At 47.5% G+C, this 26,097-nt stretch overlaps 2 protein-coding genes across 6 annotated transcripts in view; one reads left to right on the top strand and one right to left on the bottom strand.

Moving 5' to 3' along the window:
* Positions 1 to 681: 681 nt before the first annotated feature.
* LOC147637064 (uncharacterized) lies at positions 682 to 5,681 on the bottom strand. 4 transcript variants are annotated; one of them, XR_015266145.1, is made up of 11 exons: positions 5,076 to 5,681; positions 3,607 to 3,700; positions 2,667 to 3,124; positions 2,506 to 2,572; positions 2,203 to 2,432; positions 1,735 to 2,122; positions 1,517 to 1,654; positions 1,310 to 1,438; positions 1,133 to 1,231; positions 955 to 1,043; positions 682 to 870 (listed from the first exon to the last, which is right to left on the bottom strand). XR_015266145.1 is itself a non-coding variant. In XM_086799888.1 (9 exons), exons 6-9 carry the CDS (start codon positions 1,804 to 1,806, stop codon positions 867 to 869), a joined length of 303 nt encoding a protein of 100 aa, XP_086656014.1. In that variant the 5' UTR covers positions 1,807 to 2,122; positions 2,203 to 2,432; positions 2,506 to 2,572; positions 2,667 to 3,124; positions 3,607 to 3,700; positions 5,076 to 5,681; the 3' UTR covers positions 682 to 866. The 4 variants fall into 4 exon arrangements, 1 of the variants encoding a protein (XP_086656014.1); XR_015266146.1 differs by lacking the exon at positions 1,133 to 1,231; XM_086799888.1 differs by lacking the exons at positions 1,133 to 1,231; positions 1,310 to 1,438.
* Positions 5,682 to 5,777: 96 nt separating this feature from the next.
* The window catches only part of LOC147637063 (uncharacterized), a 104,974-nt gene continuing 84,654 nt past the window's right edge, over positions 5,778 to 26,097 (top strand). Inside the window, exon 1 of one of the 2 annotated variants that reach the window (XM_086800680.1) lies at positions 5,778 to 5,973. In XM_086800680.1, coding sequence (XP_086656806.1) covers positions 5,890 to 5,973 — 84 coding nt within the window. In that variant the 5' untranslated portion in view covers positions 5,778 to 5,889. The remainder of the gene's footprint in view (positions 5,974 to 26,097) is intronic. The other variant, XM_086800682.1, reaches the window with a different exon arrangement.

Below are 26,097 nucleotides of genomic sequence, written 5' to 3'. Positions count from 1 at the left end.
TGCCAACATTCTCACATTACCTCGAATTCTGCTCCATGACTTTCAATTGGTAGCCTTGAAAGTGGGAACCACATGGAATGAGCTTATGTGCTGACCATAGCAAGCAACTTGAATGAAAGATTCTTGTGCAGAAGATGACCATGCCCTGCCCTGAACCTCCTTGTTCTCCACCAAGTCCTGCAATAACACAAGATTCTAAGACTAAACAAACACCATGAAAATCCTCCTTTGCAGCATAGATCTACATAGCCAAGATGACATATTTCAGAACATACCAACATGGAGGTCCACATCCATTTGCCAATGAGCCAGTATCTGCATTTGCAAGACCCAATCCATTTCTAGAAGAGCCAGCACCTACATTTACCAATGAGAGGACCCAATCCATTTCTAGAAGAGCCAGCACCTATAAGACCCTGAGTTTCTTCATCACAAGCCTAGATTACAGATTTTCAGATTTCAGATTTTCAGATTTCAGATTACAAACTGAGATACAAAATGTGAGAAGATACATATCATGGATACAAAATGTGACAAGATACATACAAAACTTAAATTGAGATACAAAATGTGACAAGATTACATATCATTGGATCAAAATGTAAACTGAGATACAAAATGTGGCAAGATTACATATCATTGGATCAAAATGTAAACTGAGATACAAAATGTGGCAAGATACTTGTCATCAATACAAAATGTAAATTGAGATACAAAATCGTTCTAAGATCTATATCATCGATACAAAATGAGACCACATAACACATGAAATCAAGAAGATATCCCGTTGCATAATGTGACATGACACCAAGATAATAGGTGGCTCTTGGTCTTTTCAACATCTTCATGAGTATACCAATTTGATTTCAACTATTAAAAACAAAAAACAAAATAACAATTAGGTTAAGCATTTCTCCCAAGCCAAAGTATATTCAAAACATAAATGCAACTTACCCAATGTTCCTTCTGCCTCCGTTTATCAACGAGCACATTGTGGCCATTACATAAAAGGCACAATCCACCTCATTAGGTTGACGAGGTACCTACAATACAATGTAGAAGAAATTACATATGATGATTATCTATGCAACAATACATGTAAATGCTTACCCTAAACCCTAAGTCCATATACCTCCACCTCCTGCATTACACGGTGCAATTGTGGGTTCTCCAACTCATGCTTCATTGCCGAGCTAGAGCAATACCGACTAAGATGCCGTAACACTCTACCCTAAAACATGTCATTATATGTATATTATTATGAAAAATTGTGACATAAGGGAAGAAAAGTTCTCGTTTAGAAACTTACTAATACACATCAAACCCTAAGTCCATATACCTCCACCTCCTGCATTACACGGTGCAATTGTGGGTTCTCCAACTCATGCTTCATTGCTGGGCTAGAGCAATACCGACTAAGATGCCGTAACACTCTACCCTAAAACATGTCATTATATGTATATTATTATGAAAAATTGTGACATAAGGGAAGAAAAGTTCTCGTTTAGAAACTTACTGATACACATCGTGGAGATAATCCGACAAGGTGCACATGGACAAAGAATTGAAAAACAATATAGCAGTTTTTCCTCTTGGCAAACCTAGGATACGGACCTTGTGGCCATTGAAAATTGCCACAAGAACCCAATGATTTCTGCAAAAGAACCTTGTTTAAGTTACACAAACACTCGCAAGATAAAGTATTACATAAAGAGATTGTCATCATAGTATTACCTGTGCAAGATAGGAAAGAAAGTAAGCACATGCTGTGCCAAGTCCAAGGCCCAAAAAAATATCCATAGTCATATGATTCTGAACCTTGGATGGCACATATGCATACCACAAGCTATCCACAAACTAAATTTCCTTCAAAATGTCGTGTGGTAGATTGTTCTCCATCAAATCACAAGAACTCGAGGTTAGCAAGACATAAGGTCACATCCATTTGCATTAACAAAGTTGTTTTAAGGTGTACTTACATCGCAAACATATTCATTGTCTTTGTGGAGGCTTCAGTTTGAAAGTCATTGTCAATTAGTCTACCCTCCATTTTTGCACTCAATCCTAAGCGTGTGCATGTGAAATGGAGGATGTGAAATGGAGGGTGACACGCTCTCTCAACCTATAGTGCAATATTACATGATGTCATCTTATATTCTAAATCTTGAAGCAAAAAAAAACAATCATGATTGCAAATATTACCTTTCTAGGTGGGTTTTTTTCGTCGCCCAAGTTAGGGCTCATGCACTCGATCATGCCATAAAAAACTTTGAAGACTACTTTGTTCTTGGCAATGCCCGGTGTAGTGTAGGAGATTGAAGAACCTCCAAATCCTCCTCACCTAGGCATTCCTCAAATACCTTCACTGGGGAGAAGGAATCATAATCTCTTTTTCGAGCATCTTTCTTTGGTGCCATGCCCATATGCTCGACCTTTATTCATGACAATGTTAGTATTCTCTCGAAATGACATGTGGATAATGCATGCCCAAATTTGTAGACTTACCGAACTCCCTGGGACATCCATATCTTCGTCTTCCTCCTCACACGTTACGGCCTCGCCCTCAGCCTCTCTTCTCCGTTTCGACAACACATTTACTCAAAAAGTTTAAGTCTTATTCTCGTTTTGTAATAAGGTATTTAATTTAATGTAATTACATCACTTACAGATTTCTCATAGCCAATCTTGATACGCCTCTCGGTGCGACTATCCTTTTGTCTCCATGTATGAGTTCTCAGCATCTTTGAGTTTGCCTGTTAAATGCCTCCCTCATAGTGGTGCTCTTATCTTCAAGAGCCTCCCACTCCCCCTCCACTAATTGTCGTTGACGCTTAAGGAACCTATGTAGATTCCTCTCAAATTTCTTCACCACATTCTCAAACCTAGTCTTTGCTTGTCGCTCATAACGAGGACAAGGTAAGACCTCTGGATGCTCACCATCTCTAGGTTGCCCCACCTTAAGCTTGGGGATGTCCACCACTACTTGGTGTTCATTCTTCAAATTTCGCATCATGTGGACTCTCTTAACATACGTAGTGTCCCTCTTGGAGCACGTTTGAGATGCTCGACATTGTTGACCAATCCTCCCATCAGGGAGTGTAATCTCCTCGTAATATGGAGACATCTGTAAGTAACATAATAAGACAGAGATTATTACTGCATGTATCTCTCTCTCTCTCTCTCTCTCTCTCTCTCTCTCTCTCACACACACACACACACACACACACACGCACACGCACACACATTTGGCATTTATGTATATTATCATTCATTCATGTATTCTATCATTCATTCAAATATACACATATGTCATATAGTTCTCTCTCTCTCTCTCTCTCTCTCGCCATTCATTCATGTTCTTACACATTCATTTATGTTATTCTACACACATATGTCATATACCTCTCTCTTGCCATTCATTATATTCTTTATCAGAGATTCATTCATGTCCCTGGTCTATCTTCTCTCGTGGCTGTTATCGTCTCTCTCTCTCTCTCTCTCTCTCTCTCTCTCTCTCTCATATATATATATATATATATATATATATATATATATATATAAAACTCGCATTCATTATATATATTATACAAAGAAAATGGAGCCTACCTGCACAAAATGCAAGCGCTGGGGCAAGATGTGATGGCCACGGGTGTTGAGCAGCAGAGGATGTCGTCAAGCAATGGTCCTTTTTGTAAATACCCTACAATGACAGTCATGCACAATAAAATTACAACCTTTGTTCAATATCTCACTCCTGCACTAAATCTTTAATGTATTCACTCCAATATTATCACCTCCTTATTCAATATAGCACTCATGCTCTAAATCTTTAATGAATGCACTCCAATATAGTGACACTTCTTCTTACATGTCAATATGAGATTGGTATTAAATCCATAACAAGAGTGGCTCTTTTCTACACCCTTCCTTGGTTTAACAAAATACTTAAATACTAATTTATTTTTTTGCTTCATTTTTTTGAATTTATGTGCTTGTTAATTAACTTACAAGATAAATGGTAGTAAAAATCACTCGATCAAAGACTTCCACTAAAAATTAATAGGGTGGCACCAAATTGACCCCTTTACCACCATGTTACTATACATAGGTGATTGCCTAGGACTTAGAAGAGATGGGTGACCATGAAAGGACCACCCTTACTTATTAGAGCTTGGGCAGGTTTATGTTTAAGGACGCTACAAAGAGCCACATACATCTTGGCCTATCCTTACTCTCTCTCTCTCTCTCTCTCTCTCGTTTAATTGCACCCATGTGGAAGGTGCAATGTCCTAACCAAGTACCCCTAAATCAATGTTGTGCGCACATTGTCTCATGACCTATTAGTCACATGTTGTTTTCGCACATGTCTTTCTTCTAGTGTGGAAGGTGTAGTGTCCTAAAACCAAGTACCCCTAAATCAATGTTGTACACCCTCAATGTCGTGCACACATTGTCTCATGACATATTAGTCACATGTTATCACACAAGTCTTTCTTCTAGTCCTGCCATAATTCTAATGAGTTTTTTCATGGTGGTGAGAAAACATGCTACTACTCCTAGATTTAGGATAAAGGGGTAGCAAAATGATGGCCGATGTTACAATAATTAAAACCTAGATCAAAGGAGGATCAAACATTATGATTAGACACACGATAAATTAAGAAATATAACTAATAATATTTAACTTAATGGACAATAAGGAGACTATAAATTAAATCATTGAAATAATCAAGCTCAATTAGTACGAAGCAAGTTACTTTTTTCTAGTTCCTCATGAAATCCTTTCTAGATTACATATTCTTTCTACTTTTCCTTCACAAATGACGTGTCTCTATGCATACAACACACATACACCTTTTTTTAATCATATTCTAGATTCTTCTTTCACCAATATAACAAATAGTCATTAGCTTAATCCATATGTCAGTTGCAACCAAACAAACATAAATACATGCCTTCTATCAAACTCGTCTGTCTTCTCTCGTGGCTGCATGGATCTCTCTCTCTCTCTCTCTCTCTCATATATATATTTAGCCATTTAATATATATGTTATAAGCAGAAAAATAGAGCCTACCTGTAGAAAACGTAGGCACTGGGGAAAGATGTGATGGCCACGGGCGTCAAGCTGGGGGCATCGAGCAGTAGATGGCGTGGAGCAAAACCGTCAAGCAGCAGCAGCGTCTTATTCCCCTAAACGCAGGCATGTGATTTGCAAGACTTGGGCTAGTTGCAAAACTCGGTGGGAACGGGTCGGAGCGAGCTGCAACCGAGCTGCAATCGTATGCAGAAGAACTAGCCTGTCGAATCGCAAGCTGAGCGCTGGGAGGCGGAAGGCACACATGAAGCGGAGAACGTTGGTGAACAGTAGAATGTGGAAACATTGGGGAAAAAGGAATTTTGGGAAATCAAACCAAATCCCATTAAATGCCACCTTACAAACATTAATTAATCATCAATGTAACATTTATTCCCCTCCACACCCATAAATTTTACTTCCCGACGCCGGCGTTCCCACCGACCCCTTGGGCCGAGTTTACTTCTGGGTCGAGTTTACTTGTTCTAACCCAACAGCGCGTGATGCCCGTATCCAGTGGACGGCACTTACAACCATTGATCCCAACACTCTCTCCCTGTGTGACTTAGTGCCGATGGTGGGAGATGTGCCGAGCACGGGTCGACTGACTAGGTGACACGCTAAACAAAGCTTTGACCAAGTCCAACATGCTATTGGCTTAAGAGACTAACTTTCCTTTTCTGGGGTGGTCTCCCCATTTTGTAGAGTTTTTTTTGCACCACGAAGCCTAGAACGGTGGGGAAACGCAAAGTTGGACATGATGCCACTGGTTTATACTCGGCAGCCTTTGGACGCTGTGGGTGAGCACTGAAACATGGTGACCGACGTTATTGTACAGGCCGTCTCGCAGCCAGCTGCTCATCGCCTTTTACTCTATGCTACCTCCCCCCATCTCCAGGTACTTTTCACAGGCCATAATTTGAGCTTCTTTCTAGAGACGGTGTTGCTGCACATACATGGAATTGACTGCATTCACGTGCTTGTCTCAATTTGACACTTTAAGATGTGTTACAAGGAGTTGGTGCCATCACCCATGGCGACAGTTAGTTTGTTCATCTGTCCCAGGGTGCTGGTTGTGGACTGTGTCGATATAAGCATACCTTCGACACTTTGATTCAACATCATAGGCTTTATTTGGTAAAACCAAGATTATAATGAGTTGCTTGAGATGCCTGGCGGTCATATTGTCGGTTAAAATGCGTTGACATTCAATGGAGATCATTGTTGCACATGACCATGTTGCTGTAGCTCTTCACAGCCTTTCCCAGCCATCATGGCCTCGGGTGAGGCAGCGACAGCAGACAGCATTCTGCGGAGTGACAATGACAAGCGGGGAATTCTTGTAGAGCCAAGTCAGCATTCCTGATTGGAGTCTGCAGGGAGCTCAGTTGGCAGAGTCTTCTGCACATTCTGCAAAATACCTGCCTCCTGATTGTACGACCAGGACGGCCCCTCCCACGACCGGCGGCAGCAGCAGCCATGATGGGTTCACAGCAAGATGCCAAAGTGTTTATGGATGAGCATGGATGCTTGTTCGTCAAGGACCTTTCAAAAGAGTTGCCTCCTTCCAAGCTAGAGGATTCCTATCTCATGAAGGGTTCTATATACATGTGCCTCTTTCCAAACTAGAGGAACTCAATCGTATTTATGCTAGAGATAAAGAAGTAGATCGGGGAGATAACGCCAAAGGGCAAAGTTCTTACACAAGGACGTTTTCCTTGCTTCATTGATGATCTACTAAGCCAGCTATAAGATAGACGTGAAATTTAAAGACTGATTGATCATCATGACATTGGGATCTATGCAGGTGGTATTAGAAGACTGCCTAGCACATGTCTTATGGAGTACACAGGTGAGGAGAGAAGTCAAGGATAGTGTTCATTGTGCTAAGTTTTACCCTCCACCTCATTTACAATAGGTTAGTAGTCTTGACAGTTTGGTATTAACTGTCAGTTCTCATTTACTTGTTGTGGCTAATCATGTGAATGAGTTTTCTTGGGACATTTTGCAGTCCGTACCAAGTAGGAGGACAAGAGCGTGAAGGAAAAATCTTCCAAGAAGACCACCAGACACAAGCAGCATAGGGATTCCCATTTTTTTTTTTTTTTGGGAGCAAAACAGGACTGATTATATTATCAAAAAATCTCATACAAACCCATCTGCACTAGCCAATTGCCCACTGGTAGACCAACATGTGACAACATCCACATAAAGTAAGTCGTCTTGTGTGGTCTCCATGAATCCCAAAGATGCCTCCAAAATCACTTCAAGAAAGTCGGAGAAATCCCCTTTGAATGCCAATGAGGGGCTCTAGAAGGGGTGTGTGTGGACTGTCTAAGCAATGCGCAATGCCCAATCTTGGTAGTGTACTGAAAGAAGAGAACCGGCTCTTGGCCTTGCCGTAATGGAGGCCAAAACCACTCACCTGGATCCCAATCTAAGTTTGCCAGAGGTCTGTTCTCCCACATCCACAGTCTGCACTCACATAAACTAGAATCAATCAACACAGGGTCAATAAAGTACCCCTTGCCACGAGAGGCAATCACCCTAATCCACTGCCATCTAAGAGTATCAATGTGTGGGATTGAAGGAGGATCAATCCTATGTAACTGGTCTTTGTCACCCACCCGGAAGTAAGAGGTGCCACTCCTCTGGTAACCATGAGAGGAACTCCTGTCTGTGAGAACTGGGCCTGCCAAAAGGGCTCGGAATCCCCCTCAAAGTGATGATCCAATCTGAACAACCACTACAAATGAAGAGCCTCATCAATCTCGGTCCGTCGACCATGCACGAAAGTGAGACCTCCTCCAACGCACTAGGCAAGATCAGGGTCGGATTTTCACTGAATGCAGACCTCCAAGTCCGCACAGAGTGAGCAAGACGTGCATCCTAGCGAGCCCAAGAGATGTAAGATCACTCACCAATCATGTGCCTAGAAGCATCTCTGATGTGGGGATTCCATAGGATAGGCTACGCAATCTCCTCTGTAAGAGTGGGCTCTAGGTGAATGAGGCATTGTTTGAGAGAATGCCAAACATGCAGTAAACTATGAAGAAGGCCAAACGAGCCGGCTGATAGCCGGCAAAAGTGAAAATCCATCTGATAGAAGGCCTCCAATCTCCACCAAGGCGAGGGATCTTCCAGGTGTGATCTCTTGGGGTAAGCCCTCCAACCATGAATTTCGCCAGTAAAGCCTTGCTCTGTGTCTCAGGGTCTATGATGCCCAAATCCCCATCATGTAACTGTATCCCAAGCCACTCTAGCTCTCGTATCCGAAGTGCAATCTGAACCAGTCCACAAATAATTTTGGATCAACCGTCGAAGCTGAGAGATGGGAGAGCGTTAAAGGCACCAACAAGAAGCGACATACCAAGTCATGGCCAAGAGAATGTGATTAACTACCAAGGCCTTGCCAGCCAAAAAAAGACTAGCTGAACTCCAAAAAGCCAACTTTCTCCTGATAGAGGAGATCACTGGAACAAATTGTTGGGCTGCCAATATGTCAAGGCCAACCTGGAAACCTAAATAGCGAGTAGTCTTCCTGCGACCAATCCAAGTGAATCCCAACTGTTGACCCCAAGTAGGAGAAGTCAGAGGATCGGTTAGGAAACACAAAGACTTGTTCTAGTTGATCTTTGCTCCTACTGCCAAGCAAAAAGTATCAAGAACAACTTGTACATGCTCCAAGACCTGCGCATTATCCTCTACATACAGAGCTGTATAATCGGCATACTCTGCATCAAGGAGGTCCTCACGTAAATCCAAAGGTAACCTCAAGCCATGAATCCCTATAGTGCCATCATCTCGAAAAAAATTAGACATGGCCTCGGCAAAGAACAAAAACAAATAAGGAGCAAGAGGACATCCCTGTCTCACAGACCGTTGCAAGTGAAAAGAATCACCCATACGGCCTCCAATAGTCACTTTGCCACTGCTACTGACACAACGATAAAGGCCTGGCACCCTCCAAGAAAGACCAGTCCACTTTGTCATAAGCTTTCTCGAAATCCAACAATAAAATGGCCAACGTTTGCTTGCTCTGGTGAGCCCACTCTGTAGCCTCAAAGAAGGTGAAGATATTGTCCAAGACGCTCCTATCTTGGACAAAGCTTGTTTGAGTGTCATGGGGCGAAGTCTGCTGCAAATCAACTTTGCCAACCCCTTATAGGCAGTCGACAATAAAGTGATTGGTCTCCACTGTCACAATTCCAGCTTGTCACCCCCTTCAGGAAGGAGACAAATCAAGCTGGATGTCATGCTTAGAAAATCCTCTAAAAGGCCAAAAGAAGAGGGTTCTCTAGCCAGTCCCAAAAGGAGAGAAAGAAGGCTCGAGAGAGACCATCCTCACCTAGACAAGTATGTGCACTCTATGATACAAAAGCAGCTGCCAACTCCATTTTTGTGAAAGGGGCGCTTGTCTCTTGACTTGGGATCATAACATGTTCAATATTCATCCCAAAAGGTTATTTGGTAGTGTACACTGTACAATTAAGTCCACACGGCAACCTAGTACAGCGGTGCATGTGGCATTCCCTCAATAGCTTATTCACGGAGTTGGCACTACTTCTGGACAAACCGTCAAGGGTTTTGAATCCTTGCGATAGTACTTCATGTAATACCTTGGAGGGTTTTTTGCTCCGAGATAAAAAATTGCTGCGTTCTTGAGAAACAAAAACCGGCTGTTTTTGATAGTTTGCTTTGTGAGCCTTCATAGAAAACTCTCTAAATTCGTTGATGACTTGCCTTAGTTGCCAAAGAAGGAAATATAGTAGGCTAGTAGCATTTATTGCTGATGCCCATAAGTCTCAAAGGGATAAAAGAAGTGAAAGGTTTTTTGAAAAATTAGAAGTTACTACAAAAGTTATTTCCATGGACATTATAGGAGGACTGGTTCTAGTCCATGTAGAAGGCTTGAAGTGAGATGTGGATGATCTAGGTGGAGAGCCTAAGGTGACACTCCAACCTTGTGTTCCAAGATAAGCAGAAGGGGATGTCATGCATTTTTTCTCGGATGCATGTGCTAAGACATCATGAAGACATGCACAAGGTAGCATAAAAGAGTTAGGGTCTAGCATTCCGTTGTGAGTTCTCACAAGTGTAACATGCTTGATCAAAGCTAGTCAAAATGTTTATTAGTTGCTAAACTATGCTAATCACTTAAGCTGGACATACATAAAGAAAGGCAATGGTCAACTTGGATCTTGACTCCGATCCGAACTTCTATCACGCTAGCATTAAGCTAGAACAAAAGGTTACCGTTGTCCAAAGACCTGTGCAGGGATGCGATCTCCACATTCGGGCTACCTTCTTACTGATCTAGGGACTTCCATTGTTGCACATGACCTTGGCTTAGCAAATCTGGCACTGAATACTTTCATCGCTCCCTCAAGCTGCCTCTTTATATGCATCTGTAGGGTTGGTCAGCTTGTTGGTTGGCTATCCTATTGGTCATGTCCATGTGGTTCTTACATAAACAATTTAGGTGACATCTCCTCCTCATGGGAACATGATTCACCTTTGCTCCACTTTCGATGTGGTCCAACTATAGGCTCATCTTGCTGTCTTCTAGCTCTTCTCCTACTTCGGATGCTTGAACACTTGTTCAAGAAAGACCTTCACCATATGCTCGGGTTTAATGGTCTTCTGGACCGGTAGGGAATGGGCTTGATTGCTAAACCTGTCCACAATTGTCCATATTACATCATTACCCTGTTGTTTCCTTGGCAAATCCATTATGAAGTCCATAGCTTTACTTTCCCATACTTGCGAGGGAATATGCAATGGCTGAAGCGAACCTAGAGCCTTTTGCCTATCAAATTTCACCTTTTGACAGGTGATACATGCACGTACATATGCTTCTATGTCCTTGCACATGGCTGGCCAAAAGAAATAGCGCTCAATCATGCGCGTAGTAGGCAAATACCTTTGACCAGCATAAGGAGGAGCCATGTGAATGCCTTGTATTGCTACATGTTTTGTTGCAAAGGTGGTAATTGTATGTTGAAAAATATATCATCTCCAGATGGTCTACATGTACCCTAGCATGCTTGTATTGGTCATTTCTATGAGGCCCTGCATTAAGATGTCTAGCAAACATCGTTTAGGATCTGCGTCTTTGCTGTTGGAGGCTAAGGCCCTCTTCTAGGTGTGCTGAGGACAGGGTTCCCGAGAGATTTGCTTTCTCTATTTCTGTGTCCCGATTCCCACCGTCCCTCCCTTTCTTCTTTCTCTCTTCTTGCTGTGCACAGCTTGAGAGGAGGCTATTTGCTGTTTTTTTACAGCCCTCTTGCTTCAGAGAAGGTTTCTTGTCAATGGACATGGCTTTAGGAGATTTCTCTACTGCTGCACCTTGTCCAGTTGATACTCCAACACCTTCATTGCCTGGATTCCTTGCTCCCGCTCCCTAGGTGGTTCCTCTTCCTAATCTTTCTTCTCTGAGTTTCTCTCACCCAGTTCATGCTCCCACCCCTACCCTTATACCATCCTACACTCCTCCCCAAGTCAGTGACTCCATGAAGCTTACAACAACCAACTATCATACATGGTCTTTCTACACTCAGTTATTGCTAGAAGGAGCCAGTGTGTGGATGTCCATCTCCACACCTCACTTGGTGGACCCTGCTTTCAGAAGCATATTGGATGCGTGGGCTTGTCTTATCATCATCCACTGCATGACTCCGTCTATGCAGACACAGTTTTCTACCCGGAGTAATGCTCATCAGATGTGGACGGAGATCCAAAAGGGGTATGTGAGAGTTTCGAGAGTGAAGATTGCCAAACTGAAGGGGTATAAATAACCATAGCATAAATTCAGTCCACTCATCTCATAATTCACAAAGTGCTGGAGCTAACTCAAGGGCCAGGACGACCAAGGAAAAGCTAACGCAAAGGGTGAAGAATTGAAGGTCAAGGGCAGAGGATTCTCCTCAGCCAAGAAGGATCAGGTTTAGTCTTTTATTTTCAGATTTGCATCATTCTAATAAAAGCAAATACACCATCCGTGGTGGGGGCCCTACAGAGGGTATTCGGGACCCAATACTGTGTCCTCTTCTCCCTCCCCCCCCCTCTCTCTCTCTCTCTCTCTCTCTCTCTCTCTCTCTATTTTCTGCACATCTATATTCAGTTTTGTGCGTTATTTTCATTGCGAAAAGTGTGTAGATTTTTGAACATTGAAGTTACTGATCTCCCGCGAAGCTTCCGCATGTTAGAGTGGTATCAGAGTCTACCTCAAGTGTAAAGATTCAGCAAGAAACCAAAAATTTTTTCTCGCTTGTGTGGTTGGTTTTTAGACTCCGGTGGACCACCCCTTTCGGAGTGACTCTTGTCTGTCATATGCACTGACTCCTGTCTGTCATATGCACTCTGCACTCAGTGCTTGGTGACAAATTGGCTCATCATCAACAGTGCAACATCTGTACATTATTAGAACCCAGTAGGATGATATTTGTCGTATGCCGTGACCCCATTGTATATCCTCAGTCCAGGACAAGTCAAGCACGAGCTACGTAGGTCATTCCTCAGCCTTAGCGGGTCGGTCAGTCAGTCAGTCAAGTCCCTTAACCCACTTGGAGAGAATCATTCATGCATGTAGAGTCAGTAGAAGCCTTAGGGTTTGCATCAGAAAGCACTCTGCATTTTGCATAACGTGCATTCATATGCCTGTGCATCACTTAGAACATCACAGAAGCCTTAGGAAATTATCTAGGATTTATCTGGTATTTTTTCAATATTTTATAGTATTTTAATAGCATTTAATGCCATTTTATAAACATAAAGTTTATTAGATTTATGACCAGCCAACTTGACCAACCGCATAGGCAAGCATTGGGCTTAGTTTTCCATTCAACCATTAGAATCCAGGCGCCTCATATCCTCAGCCCTAGGAGCATCCCTGCCTGCAGCCATAGTCTCATCCAACCCTTGGAGCTTCTGCGTTTGCTTCTCCAGCCCTTGAGAACCTACGTTTCTACTTCAGTCAGCCCTAGCAGTCCAAGGGCAGCAGTACAGCAGCCCTTGTACCTCAACGCAGCGCAGTACAGTCCCTACAGCCATTAGGCACAGCCTTTCAGTTCCTCCACAAGACCCAATTCAGCATATACCTCTTCGTTTCTGCATATATCACAGCCGGCTTGTGTCCAGTTCACTGCAGCCCTGCGTTTACAGTTCTACAGCAGCCTAGCCCTGCGTTTTCAGTTCTACAGCAGTCCTACAACAGTATACCACCTTCTATGCTCCAGCCTTCATACATACATGCTCCAGCCATCTGGTGAAGGTAACACAACATTCATAAGCATTTTCAGCATATTTTCATAGCTTAGAACAGTCCACTACAGTCCCTTCTCAGCCTCAGGTGTGCAGCCCTTCCTCATGCCTTTGGGAAGAGTGCATAGGCTCGAGATCAGTTCATTGTGGTGTTTCTATAGCCATGTACAGTTCAGCTAGGCTTCCGATCCTCCGAGATCTTGCATTTGGCTTATCTACAATCCATAGTCATTCTCTCTAAAGTAATAAAGCAAATACTATCTCGGTAACGGGATAGGGGGCCCCTAGTGGGTAATTTGGGACCCAATCTGGTGTACAGTTCTCATCTCTCTCTCTCTCATATCTCTTTAAAGCTTGAAGTCATTAAAGTGGATTGCTAAACTCGCGAAACTCAGGATACAGAAGACGGTGTGAGCATTTGTGTGACAGGATCCTCCAATACGAAGACTTCTGCTGCATATTACATTGGTATCAGATTCAGCTTGTCCACACACACCATATCTTAGCGTGAGGGCATCCTTGGATGGTCAGATTGCGTTCCGGACGACCACCGACTTCAGCATCATGTCTACAGAAGAGACTACTCATCAGCGCGGAAGACGTCTCCCCCGAAGGAGACCATGTTCTTCCGTCTCCAGCAGACACCATAGCTCTTCTTAGAGCTCTGAACCAGCTGCTCATGGAGCGTCTCCAACTCTTGGAGGCAGCAGCACGTCCTCCTCCGCCTCCTGCAACACGCGACTACATCTCCCTCTTCTTTCAAATGGAACAACAAAGGAGAGAGGATGAGGCACGAAGGAGAGAAGAACAAGCAGAAGCAGAAGCAGAAGCAGAAGCAAGAAAACAACAAGATAAAGCAGAAAGATGGGACTATGAGGAAGCCCAATGTAGGATCGAGGAAGACCGGCGTCAGGCTGAACTCGCCGCTCGGGAACACCAACGTGAGCTTGATCGAGAACGTATGTTACTCGAGCACCAACGGGAAAAGGAGGCCATACACTTGAGGTATCAGCATCTCTCCTCAGTTTCCCTAGCCATAGGTGCCACCAGCCAGCAGCCCGCAACATCGACCACCGTCATTCGAACTCAGCCAAACTTCAGCGACGAGAGAGAGCAAGAACCTTGGGACCAAAGTGCACCAGGCAGCCAAGCTAGGACATCAGGCATGAGTGTTAAAGAGATGTTCCAACAGATGATGCGAGCAATTGCAGACGAGAGTACCAAGTTGGAAGAGCAGAAGGCGCAGATACTGGCTCTGGAAGAGCGCACCGCGCTGCGTTTTCCATCTCCTCCTCCCTCTCCTTCCATATCCCAGATTCCAGATCCTCTACACAGGGACCCTCTCAAAGGGTCACGACCACAGCCGAGTTCGATGCTTGAGTTACAGATGTGTGCATTGGAGATCCGACAACGCGAAGACGAAGCCATGCGACGCGTGGAACATGAGCGATACCTTGCGGCTTTGGACGCAAGACTAGCACCAGCGGCTTCCTCAAATCATTTTTCGCAGAAAATGAATTTCAGTAAGTATAATGGTAAACTCGACCCCACAACTCTTTATTCATGGTTGCATCAATTTGAAGCTTACTTTCCCATAGTTAGAAAGAATGATATTGACAAAGTGATCTTAGCCAGTTGGTACTTGTAGGGTGAGGCCATTCCTTGGTGGACCTAGTGGGCTCATGCCCACACCAGATTAGGTATGGCAGCTTATGTTTGGGACGAGATTGTCCGCGATCTTAAGCAGCGGTTTCTACCGCGCCATTACCTTGAGCGACTCAAGGACGAGTTCAGGGAAGCACGTCAGAACACGCAACCAGTCCTTTAGTTTGCCAACAGAATTTCGAACTTATGTTTGCAATTAGGCTTATCTGATACGGACAAGAAAGGGCAATTCCTGTACGGCGTGGACATGCAAATCTAGTGGGAGGTGCGTATGTTTAGGCCAGCCACCTTCAAAGACGCACTCTCGCTTGCGCAGAGTACTGAAATGAAGCACAATGGTGGCAAGCCCAAGACTTCCCAGCCGGCTACTCCCAGGGTTACCACCTCGGGGGAAAAAGGCCAGAACCAGACGGGGGCTTCCCCAGGACAGAGCACGGGAGCCTCTGGCTCCAAGAACTCGACCAATGCGCCCAAGCTTACTCCAGACCAGAAAGCGGAGGTAGGCAAGACTGGTGGCAAATTGAGTGCTGAGGAGATTGCTCAGTACAAGTACGAGGGTAGGTGTTGCTTTTGTCATACAAAAGGACACACCTATCAGGAGTGTCCTAAGAAGACTACCACTCCAAAGACCGCCGCCTCAGCCTCCACAGCTTCCGTGGTGAGCCCAGCTCCCACACAGACCCCAATGGCTGCTCCTAGTTCTTCAAATCCCAATGCTTCAGTTGGAGCAATCATTAACCGGGAGCTCGAAGATAAGCAGAAGGGCGTCCATGACCAGGAGTATGAGCGCAACGAATTGCTCAAGACCTTTGGCTACATAGGTGGCCAAAGAGTCGTCTTGTTTGACAGCCGCAGCACGGAGGACGTGGTCACAAAACAAGCCGCTCTGCGTGCCCGTTTCGTCCTGACTTTGGTGGACAAGCAAGTTGAGGGTTTTAGCACAAGCATAACAATGAGCGTCAAGTATAAAGCTCTAGGTGCTAAATTAGTTATTTAGGGCATAGAGTTTGTGCGTGATTTTATGGTTGCCCCTCTTGTAGGAGCAGACATAATATTGGGCATTCAGTGGTTTCACAAGTTTCTTCCTGATGTCAAGTGGGACAAGCACACTTTCCAGATTAGTCGGAATGTGTCAAACGCCCTAGTGACCATTAAGTGTGAGCTAGGAATTCCGAAATTTTTGCTCATAAGCCACTTGCAGGCTAAATGAGCAATCAGGAAAGGTGCACATTGTGCGATGATATACATCCAGATTGCCAAGACGGTGGCCAGTGCTTCCGAGAAGTATTTGGCTCTCCATAAAAAGTTCCAGAAGATTTTTCTCCAGGATAATCTCCCTCCCCAGCTCCCCCCATCCAGACTGGAGGACCACAAGATCGATCTCCTCCTAGGCTCAGAATCCCCGAGCAAGTTTCCATATCGCCTTTTCAAGGCAATGGAATCGGAGTTGGACCTCCAACTCCAAGAATTGTTGCAATCTGGCTTCATCCGCCCCAACGTGTCGCTATTTGCAGCACCGATCTTGTTTGTCAAGAAGAAAGATGGGTCTTCTCGTTTGTGTGTCGATTATCGTGCACTCAATAAGGTGACTATCAAGAGAAGATTCTCGATGCCTCAAATAGATTATATTCTCGAGAGTCTAAATGGAGCTAAGGTGTTCTCGAAACTCGATTGAAAGAGTGGGTACCACCAGGTGAGGATTGTGGAGGGGACATCCCCAAGATAGCCTTTAGTATGGAGCGAGCCCACTATGAATTTGTGGTCATGCCTTTTGGCTTGATGAACGTCCCAGCCACATTCAACTGCATGATGATGCGTGTGTTCCAGGAATTAATTGGAAAGTGTGTGTTCATATTTCTAGATGACATACTAGTATTTTCAGCTACGGTTGAGTAGCATGACATTGATGTGAAGAAAGTCTTGAAGTTGCTAGAAAGCAATGAGCTCTACGTTAATGAGAAGAAGTCGGAATTTTATTTGTTCGAGGTTCATTACCTTGGATATATAATTAGTGCAGATGGCATTCGACTTGATCCGGCTAAGGTGGCTGAGATTGTCAATTGGGAAGTACCTCAGACTGCTTATGACATCAGATTCTTTGTGGGTATATGCTAGGCATACTCCACCCACATAGACAAGTTTTCTGACCTCCTGGCGGATCTCACTGATCTGCTAAAGGGTGTCAAGACAAGAAGGCAACGGATTCGAATAACTCCACGAGCGTTGGAGGCATTCAAGAACCTCAAGGTGGCTTTATCAAAAGCGCCTTGTTTAGCACTTGCCTCGTGGGACAAGCCATTTTAGGTGATCACCGATGCGAGTAACATTGCAATCGGAGGTGTATTACAACAGAATGGTCATCTAGTAGCTTACATGTCTCGTAAGTTACTACCCGCAGAAAAGAATTACTCAGTTTACGATCATGAACTCCTCGTAGTTATACATGCCTTGAAACATTGGAAACATTTTCTTTATGGCCATGAATTTGAGGTTCGTACTGACCATCAGGCATTACGCTGGATTCAGACAATGCTAAGTGCGCAATGGAGTGACCGACAGCACCGCTGGAGCCATATATTCCAGCAATTTGATGGTAGGATTGAGTACCTTTCAGGAAAGGCCAATTCAGTGGCTGATGCTTTGAGAAGGAAGGGACCAGTAACTTTGATTCAAACCACTAGACTCGACCTTGTTGGTACGGGACTAGACGACATGAAGCACACGTAAGTGGATTCTGAGGAATTCGGTACAAAGTGGGAACAGGCATTGGATGCCACAGGATCATGCCACTTTTTGATACGCGATGGTTGGCTTTTCTACAAAGGCCGACTATGTGTCATGAAGTCGTTCAAGGCAACTCTTCTCCATGACGCCTATGACGCCATTACTGGTGGTCATAGGGGCATGAATTCGACTTTGGAGAAATTGGAACGGCAATATTATTGGTCAAAGATGAGGCGAGATGTGTTTTCATATGTACAACACTGTGATATTTGTCAAAAGGTGAAAGCTCCTCATGGGAAGAAGATAGGGTTGTTATAGCCCTTGCTAATTCTTGAGGGACCTTTCCAAGATATTTCGATGGATTTTGTCACGAATCTGCTTCCTAGTCCGGGTAAGCGTAATACTCAGTGCTTAATTATAGTTGATAGATTTAGCAAATTTGTTATGCTTATTCCATGCAGGGCCAATGTGACCGCCGAGGATGTTGCCCCAGTTGTTCATTCGGCGTTGGTACCCGATTGGCGGGATTCTTAGGACCATAGTGTCGACCAAGATGCTAAGTTTACCTGTCATTTTTGGAGAGCATTGTTTGATAACTTTGGTACTAAATTGAATTTTTTCAGTGCATTTCACCCACAGATAGACGGCCAGACAAAAATCTACAACTAGTTGGCCTTTGATGTGCTGAAGTGTTATGTCCACGATTAGCAAGGTAAGTGGGAATCATATTTGCCTTTAGTTCAAGCTGTTTTGAATGATTCTTTTTCTTCAGCTATTGGCAGGACTCCATATGAGGCAATGTTTGGAAGACCATTCCAGTCGCTATTGACCAGGACCTCGTCTTCAGTATACCTGAAGCGAATAGATTGACGGAGTCTTACCATGAGATTTTGGAGTCAGTAAAGAACAAGTTGGCTAAAGCGCAAGAGGCCTACACTAAACAGGCCAATAAAGACCGAAGGGATATAAAGTTTTCGGAAGGTCATTAGGTTTATCTTCGGATTATGAAGCAAAGGTTGAAACAGGTGAGCAAGCGATGCCCAAAGTTGTCTTTCAGGAGCTTTGGATCTTTTCCCATCCAAAGAAAGATTAACGAGGTTTCAATGAAGTTGAAGCTAACTCCGAGTTGGACTATGCACGATGTGTTCCACGTTAGTTGGTTAAAACCATATGCAAGTCCGATCCCTTTAGAAGTTAAAGACGAGACGGAACCAGATATCATTGATGAAGCTGAAGCTATGGTTCTCGAACAGATCCTTTTGCATCGCTTCAAGCATGGCTCAGGCCAAAGACAGAGACAGTTCCTCACAAAGTTTCAGGACCGAGGGACCCACGAAGCGATATGGCTTGACAAAGAGTTTTTCGACGACTATCTGACATTATTGACGGATTATTTGGAGGCTATGCAGCTTCCGTCAAGTTAAGTAGAAGGGGATGTCACGTGCATTCCGCACTTGGATGCCACGTAGACATATCTGTATAGAAGGTGCAGGACCTGGGGTGGAAAACTGGTCCCATGTGAGCCCAGTCCGGGACGAGTTAGCCAGGGTTCCACTCGAGTCGTCCGAGGTCAAGTGTGCATTGGCTAGGCACCTGCACATACATCCAAGGTCAGGTGTGCATTGTCTTGCACATGAAACAATGCCAGTCCGCGCTGTGAGTCTCGCTCTGGAATGATGTTAGTGGTTCTGTGTATCTGGTATGATACTGGATGCCAGACCTCTGTGGAGACATATAGGTTTGCATGTAGAATAGGGGCCAACCCATAGGGCTACCCCAGAGCCAAGCCTAAGGCTCATTTAGTGGGCATGGGGAGGTTTAGAGCCACCCCAAGGGGCCAGGAGGGCCCTGTGTTGTGCCCACTTGCTCTAGTTAGGGCTGGAAGGGCTGTAGACTAGCCCTAGGGCCTCTGGACAGGCAGCTGACAGGGCATCCAGCTCTTAGAGGCTGTCGGCCAGGTGTGGGGCAGCCCAGCAGCTAAAGGCCATATGCATAGGGGCCAGCCCTCCATAGGAGTGATGCGCAGGTTTTTATCAACAGTAAATATTTTTTTTTTTTTCCGAGAAAAGATCCTTTCATTAGTTATATAAAAACGCCCGTAGGGCTACAAAAGATCTCTCCTGCTCATAAGAGAAACAGAGCAGTGAATACAGCAAGTCAGCCCGGGAGACTCTCCCTAGGTGCTGCAAAATACAAGCATCAGTACAAAGGACTGAGGGGCTAAATCATACAATAAGGGGGCGGGGGGAAGCCAAACAGGTGGCCTGTAATGCCAACGGGGGGATCCCGTGTGTAAGGTATAGAAGAGGCCGCTGCGCCAAGTGGTGTGAAAGGCCTGGCGCCGCAAGATCGCCTCATCCGAGTCGCCCCGGATGCGGTCATACTGTCCTCGCAGGGTGTGGATCAACTCCTGCCAAATCCCCCGTACAGTCTCTGCTGGTGGCTCCAATCTCCCCTCAAAGGCCGTGAAACACCGGGCCCTCCAGGTGAACCAGATGGTGAGGCTGCTGAGGAGCTCCCATCGTAAATCCCTCTCCTGAGTCCTGCTGGCGGACGAGAAATCCGGTGCCGGAACCAGGCGAGGCTGGCCCCTAATGAATCTGATGGCTTGACTGTCCTGCTCCATCTCATAGCCCATAGCAGGCCCTGTCGAAGTTCACCAAGCAGCGGCACCCCACGTAAACATACCCTCTGGAGAGAGGGGGGCCAGAATACGCGGCATTCGCAGCCAAATCTGCTGCGCCTGAGGGCAATCCCAAAGGCAATGTCTCTGTGTCTCCATAGGGTGGCCGCATCGGATGCAGGCCCCCGAAAGATTGCTGTAAACAAGCCAGGTGCCAACTGCTAAGCCCCTGTGGGCGACCAGCCCCCACTGGAAAGTCGAGATCGTGCGGGCCTGTCGACTAGCCCAGAGCCGAGCCCAAAAATCCTCCAGGAACTCCTGTGAGAGTCCCTGTAGCCGCCAATGCCCCGCTGCAGCTGGAGAGACCATCCTCCTAGCCGTCAAAATATGCCGCCCCAGCCGAACTGTATACTGGAAAAAGGTGATCTCTGTGGCCTCAAGGGATGCACAAGGATCATGCCACTCGTACTCCCCAGGGTCCCACTGTAGCCGGGCCAAGGGGCGCGCTGCATATGCCCATATGCGCCAATCCGGGAGCACATCTGCAGGGTCACGGTCAATATGCGACTTCCGGGAAGCGGCGGCCACTACCCGTATCCTCTGAAAGGTGCACTCTGCAACCAAAGGCGACTCCTCCTCCACTCTCTGAAGTCTGCCCTCATCCTGAATCTCATAGTAGAGGCATCTGCCATCCTTAGTGCAAGCTCTGACAGCAATCAGGATCTCCAACTGTGTAAAGGCTCCCATCCACCGTGGGGCCACTGGCTCGAAAGGCGTGAACCACTCCTCTGTGAGTGCCTCCTGAATATCATCCCTCATAATCAACCCCCCTCTGAAGTGACTCAGCCTCTCCACCTGGATCTCCTCTGGGAGACTGCAGAAGGCCTGCCAGTCTCCAAAGCTACGTGCTGGGCCTGCCGCTAAAGGTCCCCAGGCTAGACGAGGCCGAGAACCCAGCATATGACCCTGCTCTGTGCGAACCGCTGGCTCCAGATGAGCGGCTGTCTGGCCCGCTCCTCAACACAAGAAGGAGGTTGGTGAGAGAGCCCCGGTCTCAGCAGCTCCCAAGCTCTCAGGATGCTCAAAGCAAATCTGTCCTCTCATCCTCTACTGAGGCCTGTCCTCCTCATCTCTATGAAGATCCAGCGAATCTCTGGTGCCCAAGTGCCCCCTGCTGGGGGAGCCCGAGCCTGCAGCTTCTGCAAGAGAAGCTCTTTCCAAGGCTCAGCGCCTGGAAGCAGCCCCCGAACAATAAGCTTCCCCAATAAGGCTCTACTCTGATCGACTGGATCTATAATGCCCAAGCCTCCCTGAGCCAGCGGCAGTGTAATAACTGCCCATGCAACCTTTGCCCGGGCTGGCTGACTGTCCCGCCCAGACCAAAGAAAGTTCCTGATCAACCTCTGTACCTGGCTGATGCAAGAGCTCGAGAAGATCCAGCAAGACGTAATGTACCACATGGTTGCTAACAGCACCTGATTTGCCACCAGCACCCTCCCAGCCAAGGATAGTCGAGCTATACTCCAATACAAAAGCTTCTTCCGAATGCTCAGAAGAAGCGGGGCAATCTGCTGCTCAGGTGACAAATCTAGTCCAATCTGGCATCCCAAATACCGCACTGCTGTGCCAGGAGGAATCCATCTAAAACCGGGGTCCGGGCTCCATGCCGGAGTGGGAGCACTACTGATCCAAAAGGCCACTGTCTTGCGCCAATTGATCAATGCTCCCGAAGCTGCACTAAAAACCTGGAGTGACTGCTCTGTCCGAAGAAGATTGGCCTCTTGGCCATGCAAAAATAAGCCCGTGTCGTCTGCAAACTCAGCATCGAGCAGGTCCTCCCCCCGGACTGGGAGCTGGAGTCCTCTCAAACCAACCTCCTCTGCCGTCAAATACATGCTCATAGCCTCCGCAAAGAAGAGAAAGAGAAAAGGGGCGAGGGGACACCCCTGACGGACTGATCTGGTCAGCTCAAAACTCGGCCCCCGTCCTCCTGCAATCAACACCTGGCTACGAGCTGTGGAATACAGAGCCACCACCCCTCTGATCCATCCTAGCTCAAAGCCCAGGCGAAGCATAGTGCCCTCTAAGAAACCCCAATCAACTCTATCGTATGCCTTCTCAAAATCGAGAAGCATCACGACCAAGTCCTCGCCAAGAAATCTAGCTCGGGCTGTCGCCTCCCAGAAAGTTAAGATGTTGTCAAGGATACTGCGCTCCTTGACGAATCCTGTCTGGGTAGCATGAATCAACTCCCCCAGGAAGGGCTGGATCCTCAAACTCAAGGCCTTTGCTAAGACCTTGTAGACAGTATTGAGGATCGTAATAGGCCTCCAATGCCGAATATCATCTGATACTCCCTCCCCCTTGGGGATAAGAAAGATCAAGCCCTCTGAAAAGCTCTGTGGCATCACCCCAATGTCCAAAACATACTGAAAGCCCCTGCGGAGGTCTGGCCCCAAAAGGTCCCAATAGCGCATAAAAAGGCCAACGTCAGTCCGTCCTCCCCTGGGCAACTATGTCGCGGCAGGACCCTCAAGGCCTCGGCAAGCTCAATCTCTGAAAGAGGCGCACCAAGAACTGTACGCATACGATCGGTGACCCTTCTCTGCACATGGGTCCACACAGTCTGTCTGCAAGCATCTCGATCCTCAGTGGCTGGCTCCGCTGAAAGCAGGTCTCTATAGAATGCAGTGGCAATGGCTCTGATCTCCTCGGGCTCAGTAGCTACCGATCCATCCGGTCTACCAAGCTGACGGACTCCTGCTCGAGCATGGCGGGGTCCAGTGATCTCAAAAAACTCCCCAGTCACTCTATCACCAAGCTGCGTCCACTGAGAGGCCTGACGACGATAGTAAAACTCATGTCTTTGCTCCTCTGCCTCTCTAACCTCCTGGCGTGCCTGGCTCAGCTATGACGCCACCCCATAGTCACAAGGGACGGGGGACGGTGACGGGGGACGGGGACGGGGACGGGACGGGGGACGGCCATAAGTAGGGAACGGGGACGGGGGAGGGAACGGCACTCAAAAAATATTTTTTTTTAAAATTTTCTACTCTGCACTTATTCTACTTTGGAAGCACATCAAAATGAGCACAAATTTACACTAAAATGCTAAGATTTTGAGTCATATTAATAATTAAGTAGATACAAAATGAGTCATGACTCAAGAGTCAGGACTCAGGAGCCTTAAGGAGGCAAAATACAAGGACGGACTCAAATGAGTCAATGACAAAAAAGTGCTGAAGACTAGAGGCTAGAGGCTAGAGCTAAGTAGTAAGGCCCATGAATCATGATCCATGAATGATCATCCACGTGAAGTGCTCGCCTCATGGTCATGGGTAGCTTGTGCGGCTGCCAAAGAAGCATCAAGCTTATCCTCAGTCTCATCCTCACTGGCATGCTGCTCCTGGAGGTGATGGACACAGATGTTTCATTTTCTTCAGGCAGGGAGGAGATTGGAGGACTCTCCGCAACGGATGACCTGCTGAGGTGGATGCTGTCTCAGCCGTACGGCGGGCCTTCGCAAGCGGCTTGGATGGAGAGTAGTCCCCATCCGAGCGGCTGCGAATCTGCCCACCCGGTGTACTGCAAGAATCACGGATCAGGCGCCAGTGGCTGTGGCCCATGGCGACTGCCTCCCGCGCTGACAGAGCAACCTCGTGTATACATACATATCCAGGGTCGCGTGCTAAGTCTGCCACTATGCGAACGACCAAATGTCAAATCCCTAAGGCATCCACACTCCCGGATCCAAGAAAAAATGAGACAACTCCCATAGTCGGCCTATCACATCTGTCACCTCTAGATCGCTCACATGATGAGAAAACTCAACTGCCTGAGTCTTCAAAGTGCTAAGAGCGAGCTCTAGAGTCCACTCCCGGTCGCAAGGGCCACATAGAGGGAACGAGAAGGCCACCGCTGAATCAAGTGCCTCCTCCCCGCGGGCCGGAGGTATCACTACATGAACTCGGATGGGTGCTGGCTCATGGGGGCCCTCTGCTCCAAAAATTCGTGTGAAGGCGTAATCAAAAGCCTCCGAGCGCTGTCTAATGCCGAGGCGACTCAGCTGACTGCGGATAGATGATATCCGTGAAGCCCGAATCGGCATGGTAGGTCTCCTCTGTGGTGCTCGAGCGAGGTCAGTGCTCAGCGCCCTCCGAACTGCAGGTGAACGCCAGGGGACTGCCAGGGCCTCCCGGGAAGGTGAGGCGGGCGGGGGGGGAGAAGGGGGGGCGAGGGGGGTGGAGAGGGGGCCGCTGCCAAAACCGGAGCGGGGACGGGAGGAGGCGAAGGTGGAAGCGGGGCGGTGGGAGGGGTGAAGGAGGGGGTGCTGGCATCTCCTGGTCCTCAGTCGTCGTCACCGCAGGGGTCTCCTCCTGGAGGGGAGCAAAGCTGTTCCTCACGGGAAACCACTGAGGCTGAGACTGTGGCTGCTGCTGCAGCGGTCTCTGAGCGTGCTGCTGCGGCTGTCTCCCTCGGCGGCGCCCCTGTCCAGGCTGCCACTCCAAGGTCTCTGTGGCCTGAGCAGGTGTCCCGGAGGCAGCCTGCCGAGCCGCATCTGTGGGCGGGCCATCAGGGGCCTGCTGCTGTGATGAGGGTCAGGGTCTCCTGCGAGGGCTGGCCTTGGCCAGATGATCGACCTGCCTGCAAATGAAGCACTGGTTCGGGAGCCCCGAGAACTCCACACTCTGATCAATCCATCCCCCCCCCTATCCTAGGTAGCTGAATGACCTTAGGAAGGGAGGAGATGTCAGACACCAAAACTCTGACCGATGGTAGCCCAGCTGCTCTGGCCACCACTGAAGCTGCTGTGGGGTCAGTCTCTAGTACCGAGCCCACCAATGCTCCTATCCTAGAGAGGAGCGGAAGATACTCCCGGCGGAGTCCAGGGAAGCAAACTGTAACATGAAAAAGGAGCTCTCCCTGCTCAGCCGCTGCTGGGACAAAGCCATGCTGCCAAGGTCTGAAGAAAGCCCGAGCACCCCTGATGTCAAGGGGACTCATGGCAAGGACCTTGGCCACGCTCTGGGCGGTCTCGAACTCGATCTGGTAATGTCCACGGCCCAGTAGCTGTACGTCCAGGATCTTGCCCACATCTACAAGAAGGCGGGCCTGGAGAAGATCCCGGATCTCCCCTCTGCTGGGGCGAGTGCCGACTAGACGGCAGATGGTGGAATGAGCCTGGAGGCGTTCCACCTCTGCGGTGAGGCTCGCTTCCTCTTCTGGCGAAAGAGAAAGCCTGATGGGGGTGTCCTCAGGGGCGGGCGAGGGGGCTGCGGATGAGTCCCTCTAAGGTGGGGCGGGGGGAGCCTCCATTAGAGTCTGAAGCTATGGCGAAGGCGAGGCGAAAGCGGAGATCCTGCAAGAACCGAGCTGCACACAGAGAGGCGCAAGACGAAGGCCGGAGAAAAAGGAAAAAACCCCCCTGGGGGCGGAAGTGACCAAGAAAAGGAGGGGGGGGGGGTGAAGCTGCAAAGGAGAAACCCTGGGGGGGGGGGGGGGGGGCAAGAGGGGAGGGGTGGAGAAAGAGCTGGCGGAGGGGGGGGGGGGGGCGGGGCGCTGCAGAGTAGAGGAGGGCGCGAAAGAAGGGGGGGGGGGGCGCGAAGGCGAGGAGGAGCGGCGGGCAATGCAGCGAGGGAGGGGGGCGCAGCAGCGAAGGCAGGCGCGGGGGGGGGGGGGGGGGGGCGGCGGGCAGTGCAGCGATGGAGGGGGCGCAGAAGCGAAGGCAGATGGGGGGGACAAGGGGAG

This window comes from Cibotium barometz, chromosome 7, assembly GCF_041138505.1.
Source record: "Cibotium barometz isolate CiBa-2024 chromosome 7, ASM4113850v1, whole genome shotgun sequence".
In the NCBI taxonomy this organism is placed as follows: domain Eukaryota; kingdom Viridiplantae; phylum Streptophyta; class Polypodiopsida; order Cyatheales; family Cibotiaceae; genus Cibotium; species Cibotium barometz.
This window is presented reverse-complemented; position numbering and strand designations above follow the sequence as displayed.